This window comes from Megalobrama amblycephala, linkage group LG23 (assembly GCF_018812025.1).
Source record: "Megalobrama amblycephala isolate DHTTF-2021 linkage group LG23, ASM1881202v1, whole genome shotgun sequence".
NCBI classification, from domain to species: domain Eukaryota; kingdom Metazoa; phylum Chordata; class Actinopteri; order Cypriniformes; family Xenocyprididae; genus Megalobrama; species Megalobrama amblycephala.
This window is the reverse complement of record NC_063066.1, coordinates 26,537,259-26,555,043: the sequence shown is the minus strand read 5'-3', so window position 1 is coordinate 26,555,043 and position 17,785 is coordinate 26,537,259. Positions and strand designations below refer to the sequence as shown.

The window sequence follows — 17,785 nt, the reverse complement described above, 5'->3', positions numbered from 1 at the left end:
GAATTCGGTTCAACTGGGGGGGCTCAGCACTTCTTTATTTCTGAAGAGCTTGATTCCTTTTGTATTTACCCAAAAGGCTTTTTTCCCTTTGGATTTCTCTTCCATCTGGCTGCTCCAAAAGTCTGCGGAAAAAGACAGTTGAATGCAGCCTCCGATGTACACAAAAGAATGGGTAAGTTAGCCCTTTTATTCACAGAGTCTGGACCTGAATAAGCAATGTAGTGAATAGGAGGGGGGACAGTGGCTGTCAGGGTCTCTAGAAACATCTATATACTTAAAATGCTGCTTTCCTTTCATGTGCTTGTAATATTTATTAAGTGGTTTCCAGCAGAGGGGAAAAAGCCTTACAAGCCACTTAAATTACTGCAGATTAAATAAATAAATAAATAAATACAATTAAAATGAAAATGAAGGCATGCTCGGTTGAAAAAAAAAAAAAAAAAAAAGATAAAACACATCCTAAGGAATGGAGAGAGGAAGGGGAAAAAAAACAAACAAACAAAAAAAAAACTAAAGGACCAGCAAATAAAATGTTAATATTGCAATACTGCAGTTCAAACATATGGATAAATCAATGACTTCAGCATAACTATCAGTGCATTTCATTGAACATTCATTATAAATGTTCTTAAAATTCTAGGATCAACAAGCAGATTGCTTTGAATGTTGACAAATACAGAGAGAGTGTGCATGATAGTGGGAAAAGAAAAAAAATTGTGTACTGCAGAGATTAGATTTCCCTCCCCCCGGTTTATTTTCTTATCTTTAAACCCACCCAGGTTTCCATTCAAGGTGGCCATTGGTGGGACAAGCACCAGCGGCACTTTGTGTGATCAGCATGCTACTGTGCCTCCCTCCTGTGTCATGCACAACCTGCCCCCAGAAATGCCGATGTGAAGACCTGCAGTTTTACTGCGACACGCAGGGGCTCCTGGCGCCCCCAGACGGTGTGGATAAAGGGGCCCTTGGACTTTCGCTCAGACACAACAGCATCAGCGAGCTCAGCTCAGACCAGTTCTTTGGCTTCACCCAGCTCACTTGGCTTCATCTGGACCACAACCAAATAACCACCGTGCATGAGGATGCCTTCCAGGGGCTGTACAAGCTCAAGGACCTTAACCTGAGCTCAAACCGCATCACCAAGCTGCCAAACACAACCTTCATCCACCTCATCAACCTGCAGATCTTAGATCTCTCCTTCAACCAGATGACGGCTCTGGAGCCTGAGCTCTTTCACGGGCTCCGGAAACTCCAGATCCTTCACCTGCGGTCAAACTCCCTGCGCACGACACCCGTGCGGGCCTTCTGGGACTGCCGGAGCCTGGAATATCTTGGCCTGAGCAACAACCGGCTCCGTAGCCTGGCCCGGAACGGCTTTGCCGGGTTAATTAAGCTCCGGGAGCTCCATTTGGAACACAATCACTTGACCAAGATTAACTTGGCACACTTCCCTCGTCTGGTTGCCCTCCAGTTCCTTTATCTGCAGTGGAACAAGATCAACAATTTAACATGCACCATGGAATGGAAATGGACAACTCTGGAGAAACTGGATCTCACTGGGAACGAGATACGTGTACTCACCCCCGACGTGTTTGAGACTTTGCCCAGCCTCAAGATCTTGCTGCTGGATAACAACAAACTGACCAACCTCGATACCCAAACCATGGATATGTGGAAGTCCCTAACCGCAATCGGGCTGTCGAGCAACCTTTGGGAATGTACCAAACGAATCTGCAATTTGGCCACTTGGTTGAGCACCTTTAAGGGTCGATGGGAGCATTCTATCCTCTGCCACAGTCCTGAGTATGCGCAGGGCGAGGAAATACTGGATGCCGTTTACGGATTCCAACTTTGCCAAAATTTCTCAGCCCCGGTCATACTGACCAGTACAAGCACGGATGCCATGCTCCCTGAGATCACAAGCTCTCTGTTTGGAAATATGCAGACCCCTACGCAAGACTTCTATGCAGAGGATTTTGGGAGCTTTACGATTGTCACTACTACTACTACCACCACCCAACCCCCACGCACTGCCCTTGCTACTACCATGACGGTGGAGGGTGCAGATGTTACCGAGGACTACTCTGCTATGGACAACACAGTGCTGACCCAGAGGGTCATCATTGGCACCATGGCTCTGTTGTTTTCATTCTTTCTCATTATTTTTGTAGTGTACATATCGCGAAAATGCTGCCCTCCCACTCTGAGGCGGATCCGCCATTGCTCGGCCATTCAGAACCGGCGACAGATGAGGACCCAGCAGAGGCAGCCAATGGCGGACCTGGCTACACAGGTGCCCTATAACGAGTATGATCCCAGTCACGAGGAGGGTGCACTTGTGATCATCAATGGCTATGGGCAGTGCAAATGTCAGCAACTGCCTTACAAAGAGTGTGAAGTATAAACTCTATTTATTCCTGCAGTTTATGGGTTTAAACATTTGTCCATTTCAAAAGATACAGGGTTTGCTTTTGGACATTTTTTGTTCCCTTTTCAGTTTGTATAAAAAAGAAAGTTTCTTTGAAATTGTTAGCTATGGAAATCTATGAAAGCTTGAGATGACTGGGATGAATTTGAAAAAAAAGAGGAAATAGAGAAGTTTATTTTTGTAATACAAATGCAAAGGTTCATATCTAGCTGGGGTAATCAATCTCAGCAGAGGAAGGTTGGATGCGTCACTGCATCACCAGTTTGTGTACTATGTATTCTGCAGCACAGAGGAGATGAGAAATCTATAGCCAAACCGCCTGGAACCCTGTGCTCCAGAAAACAGTTTATAAAATGACATATCTTCTGATAAATGGTGAAATTTTATTACATGGAAAATAGTGTTACATATGCTGAGCAGTGCAAATTTAAAAGGATAAAAAAAAGACTTTGCGCACGTTAGCAACACTATAGATCTCACTCACATATTCACTTTTGGGGAGAGGAAACAAAAAAAAAAAAAAAAAAGATGAATACAAAGCAGAATTTTTAACTCACCTTTTCTAAATTAAGAACAAGTACTGTTACAAATTGAGCCACATAATTAAATTTAGATTTGAACAGGGAATTCAACCCACTCATGTTACTTGGCTTCCTCATGTGGCAGAAATGATCGTTTCACTTTGATCGAGTCTTAAATTCAAACTAATGAGAACACTTAACAGCCTTCACATTTCTGCATTTGGTTAAATTCAATAAACTCTGTACACTTCCTTGAAATCTTAAAGCCTAGCACTTTGTGTGAAAAGGTTAATGTCCAATATGGCTCAACACTGGTTCTAACAAAATGTCCAAACAAGCTCCCTCTATTACGACTTCAGCAGGGATTTACTAGATGTTTAACAGAGGCAATTGCTCAATTATCATTGTGCATATATTCTTACATATGATTGCTTAAAACACTGACATCCTCACTGTGACAAAACAATGCTGCTTAGATCACTGCATCATTAATTAATGGTAGGGACCATCAAAGAAAGCTAGATGAAGCAAACACCAGCGAGAACATCCTAGTGAGAAGGGTAGGAAAAAGAAAGGCGGCATGCAGAGGACACTGACAATTGTCTCCTAAAAATAAATGTGCACGCTTGGCGTCGCACTGTTCGAATGCAGCAAAGAGCATAATCACACCTGACAGCTTCAACATTGAGTCAATTAAGCCCTGGGAAAACTAATCTAATATTCTTTCCCCCTAAACCTCTGCCCTGAATGTTTCAGCCTCCTCGGACAGTGCTTGAGATTGGGGGGGGGGGGGGGTGGATCTTCTGTCTTCATGGAAAGAAGAGCGATATTACTTCATAGCCTTGCTCCTTTTAGTCCATAAATACAAAAAAAAAAAGCCTTTTTTGTCTGTGCAGGAAATATCCAGGAGGTTCATACCAAGGACACGAAAGAAACAGAAACAGAGAGAAAAGCTGAAGTAAAGCATAGCGAAGCTCTCAGGAGAGCAGGCAGAAGACGGCAGGAGGCTGGGTCAGGAGACATTTGTATGCAGCACTGAGAGGACAGACATTAGCATCAAACTAAAGAAGCTGCTGCTGCAGTAGCTCTTTGTGTTGCAATCAAGAGTTGGGGGCAGGGATGCACAGGGGGGTAAAGGGAGCACAAACACCAGTTAGCATCTAATTGAAGTCAATGAGCATCTTAGGAACCACTGAGTGAGGCTGAATCAGGGTACAGAAACCATTACAAGAAAAAAGAACGGCATGACAAAACAGTGACTGACAACACCCTGGGCAAGATCTGGAAAGCACTGAATGCCACCCTAGTCGAGACGCAATTATTGCCTCAGTGCAGAAAAAAAATATTTGTCATCAAGCTATATAGCTTAAAAGAAAACTGCTTTAGTCATATCCTGGCAGATGTTGTTGGCGTAAAGCTCAAAATCTGAGAAATTGGTTTCTATATCAAAGCTATTCTGGTCACCTACCAGAAAAGGAAAAAAAAAGTAACTGTCCAATAGTGAAATTAAGCATGCCAGAAGAGACTGGTTAAAGTTGTCCTCTAGAGGGTGCTGTAAAATACCATGAATGAGAAATGACTGCAAAACTCCAACCCTGCAAGACACAACTTTATGTTGGTAAGGATAAATAGAAAGGGAATGCAGGACTGTGTAGCTGATCTTTTCTGTACATCCAGTGATGTAGCTGGGAACTTGCATTCCAAACTGCATTTTTCAAATGCTGTTGGACTAAACAAGGAAAACTACAGCTAACATTTACTAAGCCAAGAACATCCACCAATGGTGTTGTTTTGTTTTGGATTTAGTGAAGCTGACCTTTGCTTTATGCGTTCCTCAAAAACACCTTGCATGCATGTTTAAAGAAAACAGTTTACCTGACATGCACATCGCCACCATCCCAAAAAAAAAGCAAAAAAAAAAAAAAGCCTCATCCTGATATGATACGTTTAGGCGTGTGTGGTTGAGGAAGAACAACCTTCTAATGAAATACTGACAAACTGTTTAAACTATCAGCTTATAAGCAAATCACGAAACCACTGAACATGAATCCATTTGCACTCCTGTAAACTGTTTTTTTTTTTTTTTTTTTTTGAGGGGGGTATCTTTCCATACGCTGAAGTCCTGCTGCTCACTCTGGCCAAAACAGCCCCTTTCAAATCACAACCCAAAAACTTCTTTGTGCAAAAATGAATGCTTTTCACCCTCCTCTCCCCAAAACCCCGCTTTTTCCTTTTGTATTGTAATATGTACTATTTCATATCTGTATAGTGGGTAAAGATGTGGCCAACTGAAAAGATCTTTTTTTTTTTTTCCTCAAGACGTATATTTTTAAATAAAAAATGTTACAATTTATAAATGTTTTGGTCTAATATGCTCTTTAGGTAAATAATGGTCATTCTTACCTGTAAACAATGTTGGTTCCTTTAAAATATCTTCTACACAAAGGATTGTAGAAACGCTATCATGTATCAAACGTGCTGAATACAGAGATGGCTGAAAGCCTTTTAAGAATGGTGCACTCAGGGTATTTGGTCTGGGCTTCAGGCAAGGTGCCCTTCTGAAGTAAATGGCTTCTGATATCATTAACATTATCATAACCCGGCACTCACCTGCCCTTCTAAACCGAGATGATAACCTGCCTGAATGACTGGTATCAAATGCAACAACACAACGGAGGTTCCACTCTAGCCCAAGGCAGAATAATGTTTAAATCAGCTTAGAAATGCTATTATAAACACAGAATGATTGACATTGGTTGAAAATGATTATCTAGCCCACTGATTCTTGATTTAAATATGATCTAAATAATTGTAGGTTGACGGACGTTGGCAGAAAAACAGCTCAAAAGTTTTGCAGGAGAACTACGTGACAATTACTTCTCTCACATGAAGCGCCGTTTATATCTCTGTCTGGACAGGTTTTTCTTTCTCCATTCCTCTGAGGTTCTTCAGTAAGCAGACAACGTAAAATGGTGCTGATGCATGACACCACCAGTGGGAAATTACTGAGGTCTCAGACGCTCTAGAAATACTCTTCCAAATATAAATTAAATGAAAATGTGAGTTAGTCACTCTAAAACCCACATTACTGACTTTCATCCAAAACAGTATTGTGAGAAAACATATCTGTAAAACCTGAGCTTTGGCCAGGAAGAGGAAGAATTGTGCCCATACAGAAACTGCAAAACATAAATAAAATTAAGTTTGAAAATATCTTGACAATATATAGAGTAAAAAATAAAATAAATAAATACTGTGTAGGTATATTATAAAGACATGATTGAAACCAGTGATTTTCTCAATAGCACAGCAGCTGCAGCCTCTGTGGAGGATTCAAAAGTGTGAGGGTGGCAGCAAGCATATGCCACAGTAACTACCCGCCTGTGTTATATAGTGTGCACTGCACAAGTACTGCAGGGAAAGCTGGAAGAAAACCAATTTCCAGTGCAGAATGAAGGGGACCAAAAACATAAATAATACCCCGACTGTTACTGTATGCCTAACCTTGGAAATCTAATATATCAGGCACTGTGAATATCAGCTTTTATGTAGCCATTTTAAATGCTTTTTTTATATATATAAATAATACATTCAGCTACCCAGCTACTTCAACAACGATATTGGCGTGTCATCCATGATTGCTGCCTCACAGTTTAAAGATTTTATATAGTTTGTAAATCTCAAGATCGTGTAACCCAGACAACAGAATTGTTTTTAACGATTTTACTGCAGGAGTAAGGTAAACAGGAGAAGCGATTGGTCGACTCCCTCCGGGCAGCTGTTGACCACTGGTTCACAGATGCTGTGCCTATAGGCATTTTCTCCAGAGAAAAAGGAAAGTTGTTGGGGAGTGGGGGGAGGCAGAATGGTTGAAGCTGAACATGATTTATAGAGGACAGCATTTCTTGGCCAGACGGAGTCTGTAAGAGAAGAGGCTTTGTGACTACAGAGGCTTCAGATGCAGCGGCTTTCTAAGGCTTTTCACTCACTGAGAAAGGAAGCTATTAACTCCAAAGGTCATTTTTTAATTTGGTTGCAGCCCTGCATGGCAGAGGTCTGTTCCCAACTGTGGAAATGAAAACAGAAGTGAATTAACTTGGGATTTAAGTACACTAAGATGAACATAAGAAAGTGAGAGGATATGGTGTGTCTCAACTTTGCGCTCGAACTGTATGCCGTGTACCCAATTACGAAGGCTCATTTAAACCCTGCTGGAAGTCACTGAACACACACATGAAAAGGCAACTCCGAGACCAGATGAAAACGGGCTAATACTTTTAGACGATTTCTTATTGTATCACGACAGTCCCTCCAAACGTTAATTTGCTCCCTCTGTTTTTAAGTCTACAAAAAGGGTCTTATTTTTCTCTCTGCACCATTTCCTAGGAGCTCTGAGCTCTCAGGGACCACAGAGGATGAATGGACATCTCTCTTCAAAACAAGTCTCTCAAAATGAACTATATTAAAGCAAAGGGCCGAAGCTCCATTAGCCACCAAGGGTAGTCATCCCTCATCCATTCCCTGATCAAAGCGGTCAACAAAAAGGAAATGATTGTAAGAGGCGCAATGCTGCTCAATGAACTAGGTAGCGAAAAATAAAAGCATTTTTTCTTTCGATCCAGCTGAAGCACTTCTGCCCTTGGACTTTATCACGGTATCAAATGCTGTAGTGCTAATTACTAGCTGTGCATGAATAAAGTCAAATTCACAACCTTTATTCTGCAAAGGCAAAAAAAAAAGAAATGGGCATGAAGTCACATGTACAGGTTTTTGTTTAGCTGATACTGTTTTTGTGTTGTTGTTTTTTACACACTGCATATCTAGGCACACTGTTGTGTGATATATTAGTTGGTTCCTTGGTTAAAAAATAAACTAAAAGGGGGGGAAGGAAAACTAAAAGATCTAGAAAAGTGTGTATTAGCCAACTAATGACTTGTTATATTTACAGCCATAGTTTATAATATCCATGATGCAATGCATGGCAACAGATGCAGAATCCGCATTTTAATCTACCATTACATATGATTTCTACATTGTTAATAATGATGACCGTTGCTAGATGTGGACATGCAGGATTTAAATGACAAAACGCTCCATTTATCTCTCACATGGTTGCCAAGGAAACAGTGTTCAGCCAAACTGAATTCGTGTTCATTACCATCTAGGGTGTGACGAACAAAGACATTCATTATCCTTGTTCTGACCAGAAGTAACTTTATGCAGCCCTATTCATGAGAATGTCTGACACATCTAAGTATCAGAGAGAAGCAATACCAGATATCAAGGTGCATGCAGAGCTAATGCAGTGAGTCAGAGCTAATCCACAGCAGCAGGTTAAGAAAAGGGCCCTAATAACACTGACATAACTGTTCTTTGACTCGTCAATAGAGGTGACCTTCATGCTACAAAGCTTGGTAACAAAAGCAGTTACACAACTGAATTGAGAAGCATTTTCTTCCTTAAAATACCGCACCATCAGAAATCGAGTCGAGCTGAAAACAGCACTCTGATGCGGCACAGAGAAGGCCTGCCACAGCCACCCACACAGACTTCATAATCAAATGTGACGCAAGTGTGCTATAATTACTCCTATCTGGATTTCATCACGTTTGTCTATTATTTCTCAGTACCACAGGTGAAACATCTGCATTGCACTCATCATTGACTCACTGAACACAGTCAAGAGACCATGTGCACAATTTAAGGAAATTCAATTAATGCCTCAAACCTCCCGGAGAGGTGCTCTTGAAAAGCAATCAGATATATCGAAGGGATCACATCGAGATCTTAGAGAAAATAAAACAACCAGATGCTGTGACTATAGCCCATTTCTCCCAGTACCACTCCATGTCTATTCAATCAAAAACAAGCATTCTCAACCAGGCCAGAAGCAAAAAGACAACAATTTGCAGGTGGGAGAGAAAAGCTATTGGGCAACTCAACAACCCACAGGGTTCAAGGACTCAAGAGCGGTGTGTGTTTGAAGCATTTTTTATGAGCTTCCAATTAATCTCAAAAACGCTTACCAGGGAGGACGCATCGATCTGGATTCTCATCAGCAAATACCGCCGTAACATTTACTGCTTCCTACATTTTAAAGTTTCTCCTCCCTGAAACCCAAAAACACATCTTGGACTGGACTGGACAGAATCAATTAAGCTCAGTCAGAAACCCATATCAAGGAAATATAGAAGTGGAGGGACCTGCCAAAACCCTGTCTTGAGTCCAGCTGTAGTAAAGTTTGTTAATAAGGGACGGAGGCAGCAGGACCCGGCGAACGTTCAACATAATACTTTAATCATAAAATAAATAAATAACCCCTCACGGACGACCACCGTATAGAAAACATAATAAAACAACAAAGTCCAGGCCTGGTCCTCTCTCGTCCTTCGCGGTCATCACTACTCCCTTTTATGGATCTCCTCCGTGAGACTCGAGACTGGTTTGGCGCACAGGTGACGCTCATTTGCACTCTGCCACCGGCCTCGCTCCGTTCTCACGGCTCCACACCGCTTGCCATACCGGCCAAACTAGTTTCTTAGTCATCATATATAGTTTATCGTATAAGATTTTAATAAACAATTCTAAAGCCTGAAGCATACTTCACTTTTTACGCATGTACGTGAGGGTCAGCGTACAGTCCATATGACACGAATTTCGGCATCAAAAGAGTATGCGCACCGCTGCACTCTTGCAATTTAAAATGTTATTTCCATTGACTAAAACTACATGCAATTTTAGAGTAAAAGTGACTTCTATTTATGTATGTGAAATGAAATGGACTAATTTAAGGTATTTTTGTAAGCACACAAAACAATGTAAAAATTAACACTTCAGCTAAAATGAATGAGCCTTGTTAATTTCCCTTAGATTCAATTGAATAAACTGATAGCACTGCAGTTTATTTAGAAACATGACTTTTTCAACAGTGATGTGTCACTAGAAACAGCTCAGTACATTATGCATACGAGGGTGACCTTTTCATTTCATACACCTACCTGTCACAGGCAAAGAACAACATCTAGAGTGCGGCTGCTAAAAACGTCACAGGTCTTATGAAGACACCTGCAGCGAGCACCAGAGGAGGTGCATTATAGTCATTCTTCAGTATCCCAGAAAAAGGTCTGCAAAACTGGACAACATCTAGTTATCAAGCCTCGGCTCAAGATTGAGGGGCAGAGAATGGGGCATGTCAAGCTTTGCAACGTTCATCTGTCTTCACAGAGCAATCAGTTTTGGCATCCAGTCGCTGTTGGCAAATCGTACAGAGCGGTTAATAAACATGGCATGCTATCCGTCTTCATACTGTCAACATTAGGCTGAAGTCTGCCATGAGGCCGATTCTAAGGTGGGTTATTGAACCTCAAGGGTTTGAATACCAATGCTCGTTCACGGCGGGGATCTTTTCTTGTACTTCGCACAGTCTGCTCTGATGATCTATAAAAATAAAAAAAGCGGTGTCACCAGGAAAAGGTGATGAGATTTTTGATTTATTAAGAATGTTCAACACAAATTTATGCAACCGTCCATGCGCCCTAATTACCTGGGGAATGATCCTTGGCCACTTTCAATACAAGCCCATAACTCAAACTACCAGAGCATATCTGTGACACTGTGGCACCCTTGCAAGAGTTTTTAGTGTATCTCAGATGACGATGAGAAAAGACAAGAGCATGACTTAATGCTTCAATCATTATTAAATCTTACAGAGAGAAAGTTCTGCTTTGCAAGGTGAAATCTAATTTCTTAAAATGTTCACCTCCTGCCCTTTCAATTTTTAATTCATTAATATTCATGCTATGACTGCTCCTTAGAGGCCATTCTGGCCAAAAGAAAGAAGAAAAAAACTACACTAAAAAGCCTAACATCTCTCCACGGATTAAAGGAACTACACACCAAGACAGAGGTATCTCTAACAATTCATTAATAGGAAGAATCCATTTTCCGTGACAATTTTATCCAACGGAACTGATAATTTGTTGACAAAATATAATTTAGCATTCACTAACCAAGCAACAATATTCAGCTGCACAGATACAGCTTTGTGCTCATTTCAAAAAACTGCTTCGATGATACTGTAAACCTCTGCTAATAATACAGACCTTGGGCTGAACCCAATATAAAATAGTCACCCTTGAAAACGAGTCACACATCACGATACGTCTGTGATGTGTTCAAGACGCACAAGGACCAGCACAGGCTATTAACTTTTAATATGCCATTTGCAAAACAGTCCTACAAAGTCAACAGCTTTAAATGTCTCATAAAACAAGCAGCTTACAAGATTTTTTATCCAAATGGTAAGAACAACAAGAGCTTGGGCATGTATCTATATAACACATGAGCTAAATGGACATGTAACGGCTCTCTAAGAAAATGCAATGTTACAGAAGACTATAAAAGAGCTAGTGTGAGAAGAATCAAGCTAGTGGGACCATTAAAGAACCATTTCTCCTTGGATCTTGACAATATATCAGGAGGAAATGTGTTTTTCTATATTACCTATGAGGCCAGTGATGCCCTTGACAATCACAACAGCAAAGTCCTAAGCCTCTTCTGAGGGTAACCCAGTTTAGAGTCAGATATGCTACATCACCGAAGTGAATGTGGGCAAATGCCATTATCCATGACAGTGATATTTAATAGCCACTAGTCTGCCATCATTCTGCCCTTGGAAAAATATAAAATATTTCCATTTTGTGGTGAAAGTGAAGGGAAAGAGCAAGGAAACTTCCTTAACATTGTTTTCCAGCATAAAAAAAGGCAGTTATCTAGTTCTAACAAATGCTCACTAGATCAAAACTAAACCGAAAAAGCTACGCTTGCCTTTGAAGGTTGAGCAAGCCATTGATTTTGCTTTTCGAATCATTCAAAGGCTTGCTGTCTGTGTGCATTTCATAAACAGCTTAGCTTACATGGCAAGATCTTGTAAAATGAACAATAGAAAAAAAAACAAAAAAAACAAGCATTTCGGTACATCTTTTCCCTTTTTCTTTTAGCTGCCTCAATGTTCAAGCATTAAGAAAAAAACAAATCATTATGGACATTAATATAAAAAAAAAAAAATTTAAAAAAAGATACGTAACATATTAGGTGGCAAAGTACTTACAAAGAAGTCATTAAAAATGAAAAAGCCAAGCATTTTAAAAAGATAAATCACCCTGGTTCGTGGGGCTTGGCGGTTTTTGAAAGAACCATTTGTGTTTGGGTCAAACTAATTGAAATATTTGTTTTGGGGGGTTCAGAGGCAATTAATCTTGGCCTAACCTCATTTATCTGCTAGAAAACAATTTATTTGGCTCCTCTGGATATTTATAAATGCAATTACAAGACATCTCAGGAAGTGTGTAATGCAAATTCCCAGGACCACCTCGCCTAGATTAAGTCTAAACGTTGGTCTAAAAATGTAGCCGTAAACGGTGAACCTCAGCTGCAGTCTCTAGCAGAGTAGAAAAACCATTTCAAATACTTCTAAACCAACTACATCCTTTGTGCTCAAGGAGCACTCAATGATCCACCCCATTTTTCCAGAAAGAGACAATGCATTAAAGCGCTCGGCTTGCATTTAAAGTAACTCTTTTCGTTCACTTTCCCAAAACATGGCTTGCATACATAATTTAGATTTTTACTATCGTTTAAAAGTTCAGATCACAATGCATTTGATGGACTAAAAGAAAACATGTTTTTTTTTTTCAATCTGCAGAGAAAATAAGCAGCTCAAGGTCACACTTACACACGCAATCACCCTTAAGCAGTAGACAGTCATTTAATCTTTATACGAAATAGGACAAAGGGAACATCCTTCATGAATTTTAATATCTTGGTTTCTTCAACCATTGTTTTGAATTACACTGTTACACTAAAATAAAAATGCTAAATATAAGCTGACTTCAACTTAAATATAGTTCATTAAAGGTAAAACTGACTTATTAGAAAAAAATGAAACATTTTAGAATAACCAAACTAGTAAACATGTTTGGAATTAGTAGGCCAATTAACTATGAAAAGAATTTTTTTTTTTATTTTTTTTTTTATCTGTTGTACATTTAATTATGTTAAGTCTTTCATTGGTATAACAAAAGGAAAAAATAGTGTCTGGTGTGTCCTATGTAGCATGCTGCAAAAACAGAACATCCATCAACTGAATGCAAACCGCTGCATTAGGCACTTGCAATGAGAGCAATCTAATTACGTTGTTACACACCATGCGCATCCAGCATACACTCCATTATACACTGCCCTACTCATCACTAAAGTGGAATATGCACAAAAGTTCTCTGAACACTCTCCTTCAATACATTCCTTATAGGATTAGTTCACTTTCTAATTAAAATTTCCTGATAATTTACTCACCCCCATGTCATCCAAGATGTTCATGTCTTTCTTTCTTCAGTCGAAAAGAAATGAAGGTTTTTGATGAAAACATTCCAGGATTTTTCTCCATATAGTGGACTTCAATGGAGCCCAAACAGTTGAAGGTCAAAATTACAGTTTACAGCGATCCCAGACGAGAAATAAGGGTCTTATCTAGAGAAACCATCGCTCATTTTCTTTTTTTTTTTTTTTTTTTTTTTTTTATTATATACGTTTTAACCATAAATGCTCATCTTGAACTAGACCTCTTCTTTATTTGAATTCCAAACTTTGACCTGTGGAGGGCAGTAATACACTTAGCAGTGTCTACACTACTGGAATTCTAATAGAGAAGAAGAAGAGAGCTAGTTCAAGATGAGCATTTATTGTTAAAACTTATAATTTATTTATTTATTTTTTAAGAAAATGAGCGATGGTTTCACTATTTCTCACCTGGGATCGTGTAGAACACTTTGAAGCTGTACTGAAGCTGTAAATTTTGACCTTCAACTGTTTGGGCTCCATTGAAGTCCACTATATGGAGAAAAATCCTGGAATGTTTTCATCAAAAACCTTCATTTCTTTTCGACTGAAGAAAGAAAGACATGAACATCTTGGATGACATGGGGGTGAGTAAATTATCAGGAAATTTTAATTTGAAAGTGAACTAATCGTTTAACACTTCTCAGAGTGGAATAATTTCCTGGCAAGGACAGGATCATGGACACATACCAGTGCTGAACCAGGTTGAGATGTGGCCCAGCGCCCAACAAAGGGCTCAAACACATTCAGTACATACCATTTCACTGATCACATTCACCTTGCAGCCTAAGTGGCTTGTCTTCCTCTCAACAAGGGGAAAATAAGAGTGATTTGTTCCTTTCAAATGAGGCTTATGATTAACCGTCTGGAAAAGTACATCTGACAAGGAAGGCGACTGCAACAGTGACATGCACTTACTGAGCAAAAAGCAAATTATGGCCAATGTGAACGTACAACAAAATTTGCCAGACGGAAAATCAGTTTATCTACTTGAGAGGAAAACTGGATTAAAAACATTTTGGAGGACACAGTGAGAAAGATATTAGGGTTGCATCGAAAACACTGCACATGCAGACACCCATTATCAGTTTAGGCTGTGTGAACATTTGTTATGTCCCTTTCAATTGCCAAATTCACAGCACAGAGAACAAATGGCCAGAAAGCATCATCTGTCAAACTGATCATCCAATCAAAAGGCATTTCCCTTCAAAGAAATATAAGCTACTTTCACCCTCCTGACCAAAAGAAGAATTTGAAATTTAGTCATAGCTTTTTGTATAAGATTCATCTTCATTTAAAGCTGCTTTTGTGTTCAAAATTTACAAAAATTATATAAAGAGAATGTACAACATGAATCCATTTTCCAAACCGTGTTTTTGTCTAACCCTGAATCATTATGGTACACTTATAATAAGTGTTTATATTCAGACTATTTCAGACCGGACTGGCAGGACCCGCCGCAGAGTATCGCAGTAACTGCGTGACTCGCCATAGACATACACGGAGAAAAGTAGCTCTGGCTACAATGTTCCTCCGCAAGACACGTGCAGTTCTGTTTATTAACCGCTAGAGGGCCAAAAATCGCGGACTGCAGCTTTAAGCATTAAAGTACAAAGGATTGTTTTATTTCATATTTATATATATATATATATATATATATATATATATATATATATATATATATATATATATATATATATATATATATATATATATATATATATATATATATATATATATATATATATATATATATATATATATATATATATATATATATATATATATATATATATATATATATATATATATATATATATATATATATATATATATATATATATATATATATATATATATATATATATATATATATATATTCACTAGGGATGCAAGAAAATTGAAATTCTAGCAGATACTAATGAGCTATTATTGTGTTATGGTCAATAACCAATGAAAAGGGCAACAATAAAATACTAAACTACTGTCTGAATAAATAATAAACCATTACAGTCAGTGACTTTTAAATGTTACAAGTAAATTTGGGAATCACAATATCATCATGTACAGGATAAAGAATGGATATTCATTTTGAGATTTGCTAAATATTACATATACCAGTGTTATTAAAAGTAGCGTTTTTAAAGATTAACTGACAGAAAATGTAATCTAAATATAAAAAAAAAACAAGAACAATTCCCAATATCGACCGATAACCCTTTGTTCCTACATTTGTTTGTACATTTTCTCTTTTGCACATAGTCTAGATATTTTCCAATGAGCAAAAAAAACTGTCTAATACAGGCTTTCATTTAAGTGAGATAGGTTCACTAGTTGTTTAGGTAACCCACCAACTTGACATTTTCGAAAAACAAATTTTAACATCCCCAAAATCTTAACTTCCCTAGTAGCTAACTGATTAGGTGTTCTGTTTAATAGCTCTTACCATATTGTCCATTTCAAGACAAATGCATATTGTACTGATCAATCAGCACCTAGGACAGGAACTATCTACTCTATAATTCACAGTACAAAGCCACTTCCGAATTGCACGTCTCTGCTAGGCATGGGCCTGGTCTCCCTACTGTAGTACAGCACTGAACAACTAAAGGATGTATCCTTCAATTGAACAGGAGTCGGAGTAAATTAGGGACATCGTGATTCACCTGAGTGAGCATAATCATTTATTGTGTAAGAGACCAGGATGGGGACATTTTTCCAATCACTGAGGCAGCTGAAAATAACCATCATTCTAAGCTATCACTCCTAGTTCCAGAAGTCTATCGAGCTTATTCAAGTGTTCTCGGTCCCAGAATGAAAAAAGTTACACTGAAAAAGAGGCTAGAGAGTAAAGCACCCCTTTATTGTATGTTATGATACCAGCTCTGCCAGGCTCTACAACTTGAGTAGGAACGAAATGTCAGTGGACATTTCATTATGGGGGGGAGATAAAAAAAAAAGGTTGTCAAAAGTTCACAATGTGGACTGCAGCTCATCAAAACTGCATTAGAAAAGACAGATTTTTTTTCCCATAGAGCAGAAAATATCTGAGCACTAATCCAGCACAATTTATTGCCATCTGCCATTTTTGCTTCAACACCGCAAAAAGAGACACTTTATACTAAGCTTTTTGTTATCGTTAAAGGGTTCATATGATGCTATTTTATAAGTTCATTATTTTGTTTATTGGGTTTAACGGAACAGGTAAACATACTTTGTTTAAAAAAAAAAAAAAACCTTCACATACTGTACAATATTGCAGCACCTTTATTCTCTGTCTGTCTGAAATGCACTGATTGCTACAAAGCCCCTCCTTCAGAAAACTCAGAATTCTCTGATTGGCCAGCAGACCCAGGGAACTGTGACTGACCAAACCTGTGTCGGAAATGTAACGCCCCTTCCCATAATCACAAGCTCCAGCTTCCAAGGCTTTAAGCAATTGTAAACACAGTTAACAAATGTCTTTGGCTCTACCATATCAGTTCAAGCCTGAGTCACACTCTAAAAAACGTGGATGATCAAGCCGATCGATCAGAACCACTTTGCAAGCACAAGTTGAGCAGAACATTTCACAGTGGTAAATAGTATTTGTATATAGCTGGCATTGTACTCTCTCAGGTTCAGGAAGCTGTCCTCTGTAAACGGCTGTGCACAAGCAAACTTTTGGGTTGTACTGCTCAGGAACAGCTTTATAAATCAATCTTAACCTCTGTTTGGCCTTCAAAAAATTGATTAAATTAGGAATCAAAGTGGTTTTGCTTTCGCATCCAAACACAGCGTTTCTGCGCAATGGCAACAATATTACAATTCACTGAAGCATCACCTTCTTTCTTTGTACCTTTGGGCAGGCATTATGCTAACATTTCACATTGTAACAGATGTTTGAGAAAGTAATATCTGGATTTCGATCGAGGCATTTTAGGCAGGTCTGGATGAGTGTTCTTTGTTAGAATATATCCCTTTGTATGAGATTACGAGCTTTGTAACTTTGCAGATCGTATGCATGCACAAACAGATACATTACACACTACAAGGAAAAGAAAAACATTAAAAAGCATCATATGACCTACATTAGTTAACATTAACTATGAACAATGCTTCTGCAGCATTTACTAATCTTTAATTTCAACATTTACTAATACGTTAAGTACATAAAGTTGTATCTATTAATATTAATGCAGTGATCTAACAAATTAATAAACAAATGAACAATTGCATTTGTGTAAAAGTCCCCCTGTGGTGAAAATCAAGTATATAAATGTTGTTTATAGATCGATGTGGTGTTTTTAATATTTTTTAAGTCAAACCATGTGCAAATTCATAACACCATTGCAGAATATTTTCTCTTTAAAACTGCAGTTTCAAAAACGTGGTGTGGAATCTACCTTGTAACCAATCACGTCAATATGCCGGCGGGCTTTAGCATATCATTAACTATGAC

General features: G+C 38.7%; 2 protein-coding genes across 2 annotated transcripts in view; one reads left to right on the top strand and one right to left on the bottom strand.

The window, feature by feature from the left end:
• ctnna1 (catenin (cadherin-associated protein), alpha 1) overlaps positions 1–17,785 on the bottom strand; it is a 111,039-nt gene that overhangs the window by 52,996 nt on the left and 40,258 nt on the right. The gene's annotated exons all lie outside the window — the stretch shown is intronic.
• Positions 43–2,458, top strand: lrrtm2 (leucine rich repeat transmembrane neuronal 2). Its single transcript, XM_048176236.1, has 2 exons — positions 43–172; positions 780–2,458. Exons 1-2 carry the CDS (start codon positions 169–171, stop codon positions 2,402–2,404), a joined length of 1,629 nt encoding a protein of 542 aa, XP_048032193.1. The 5' UTR covers positions 43–168; the 3' UTR covers positions 2,405–2,458.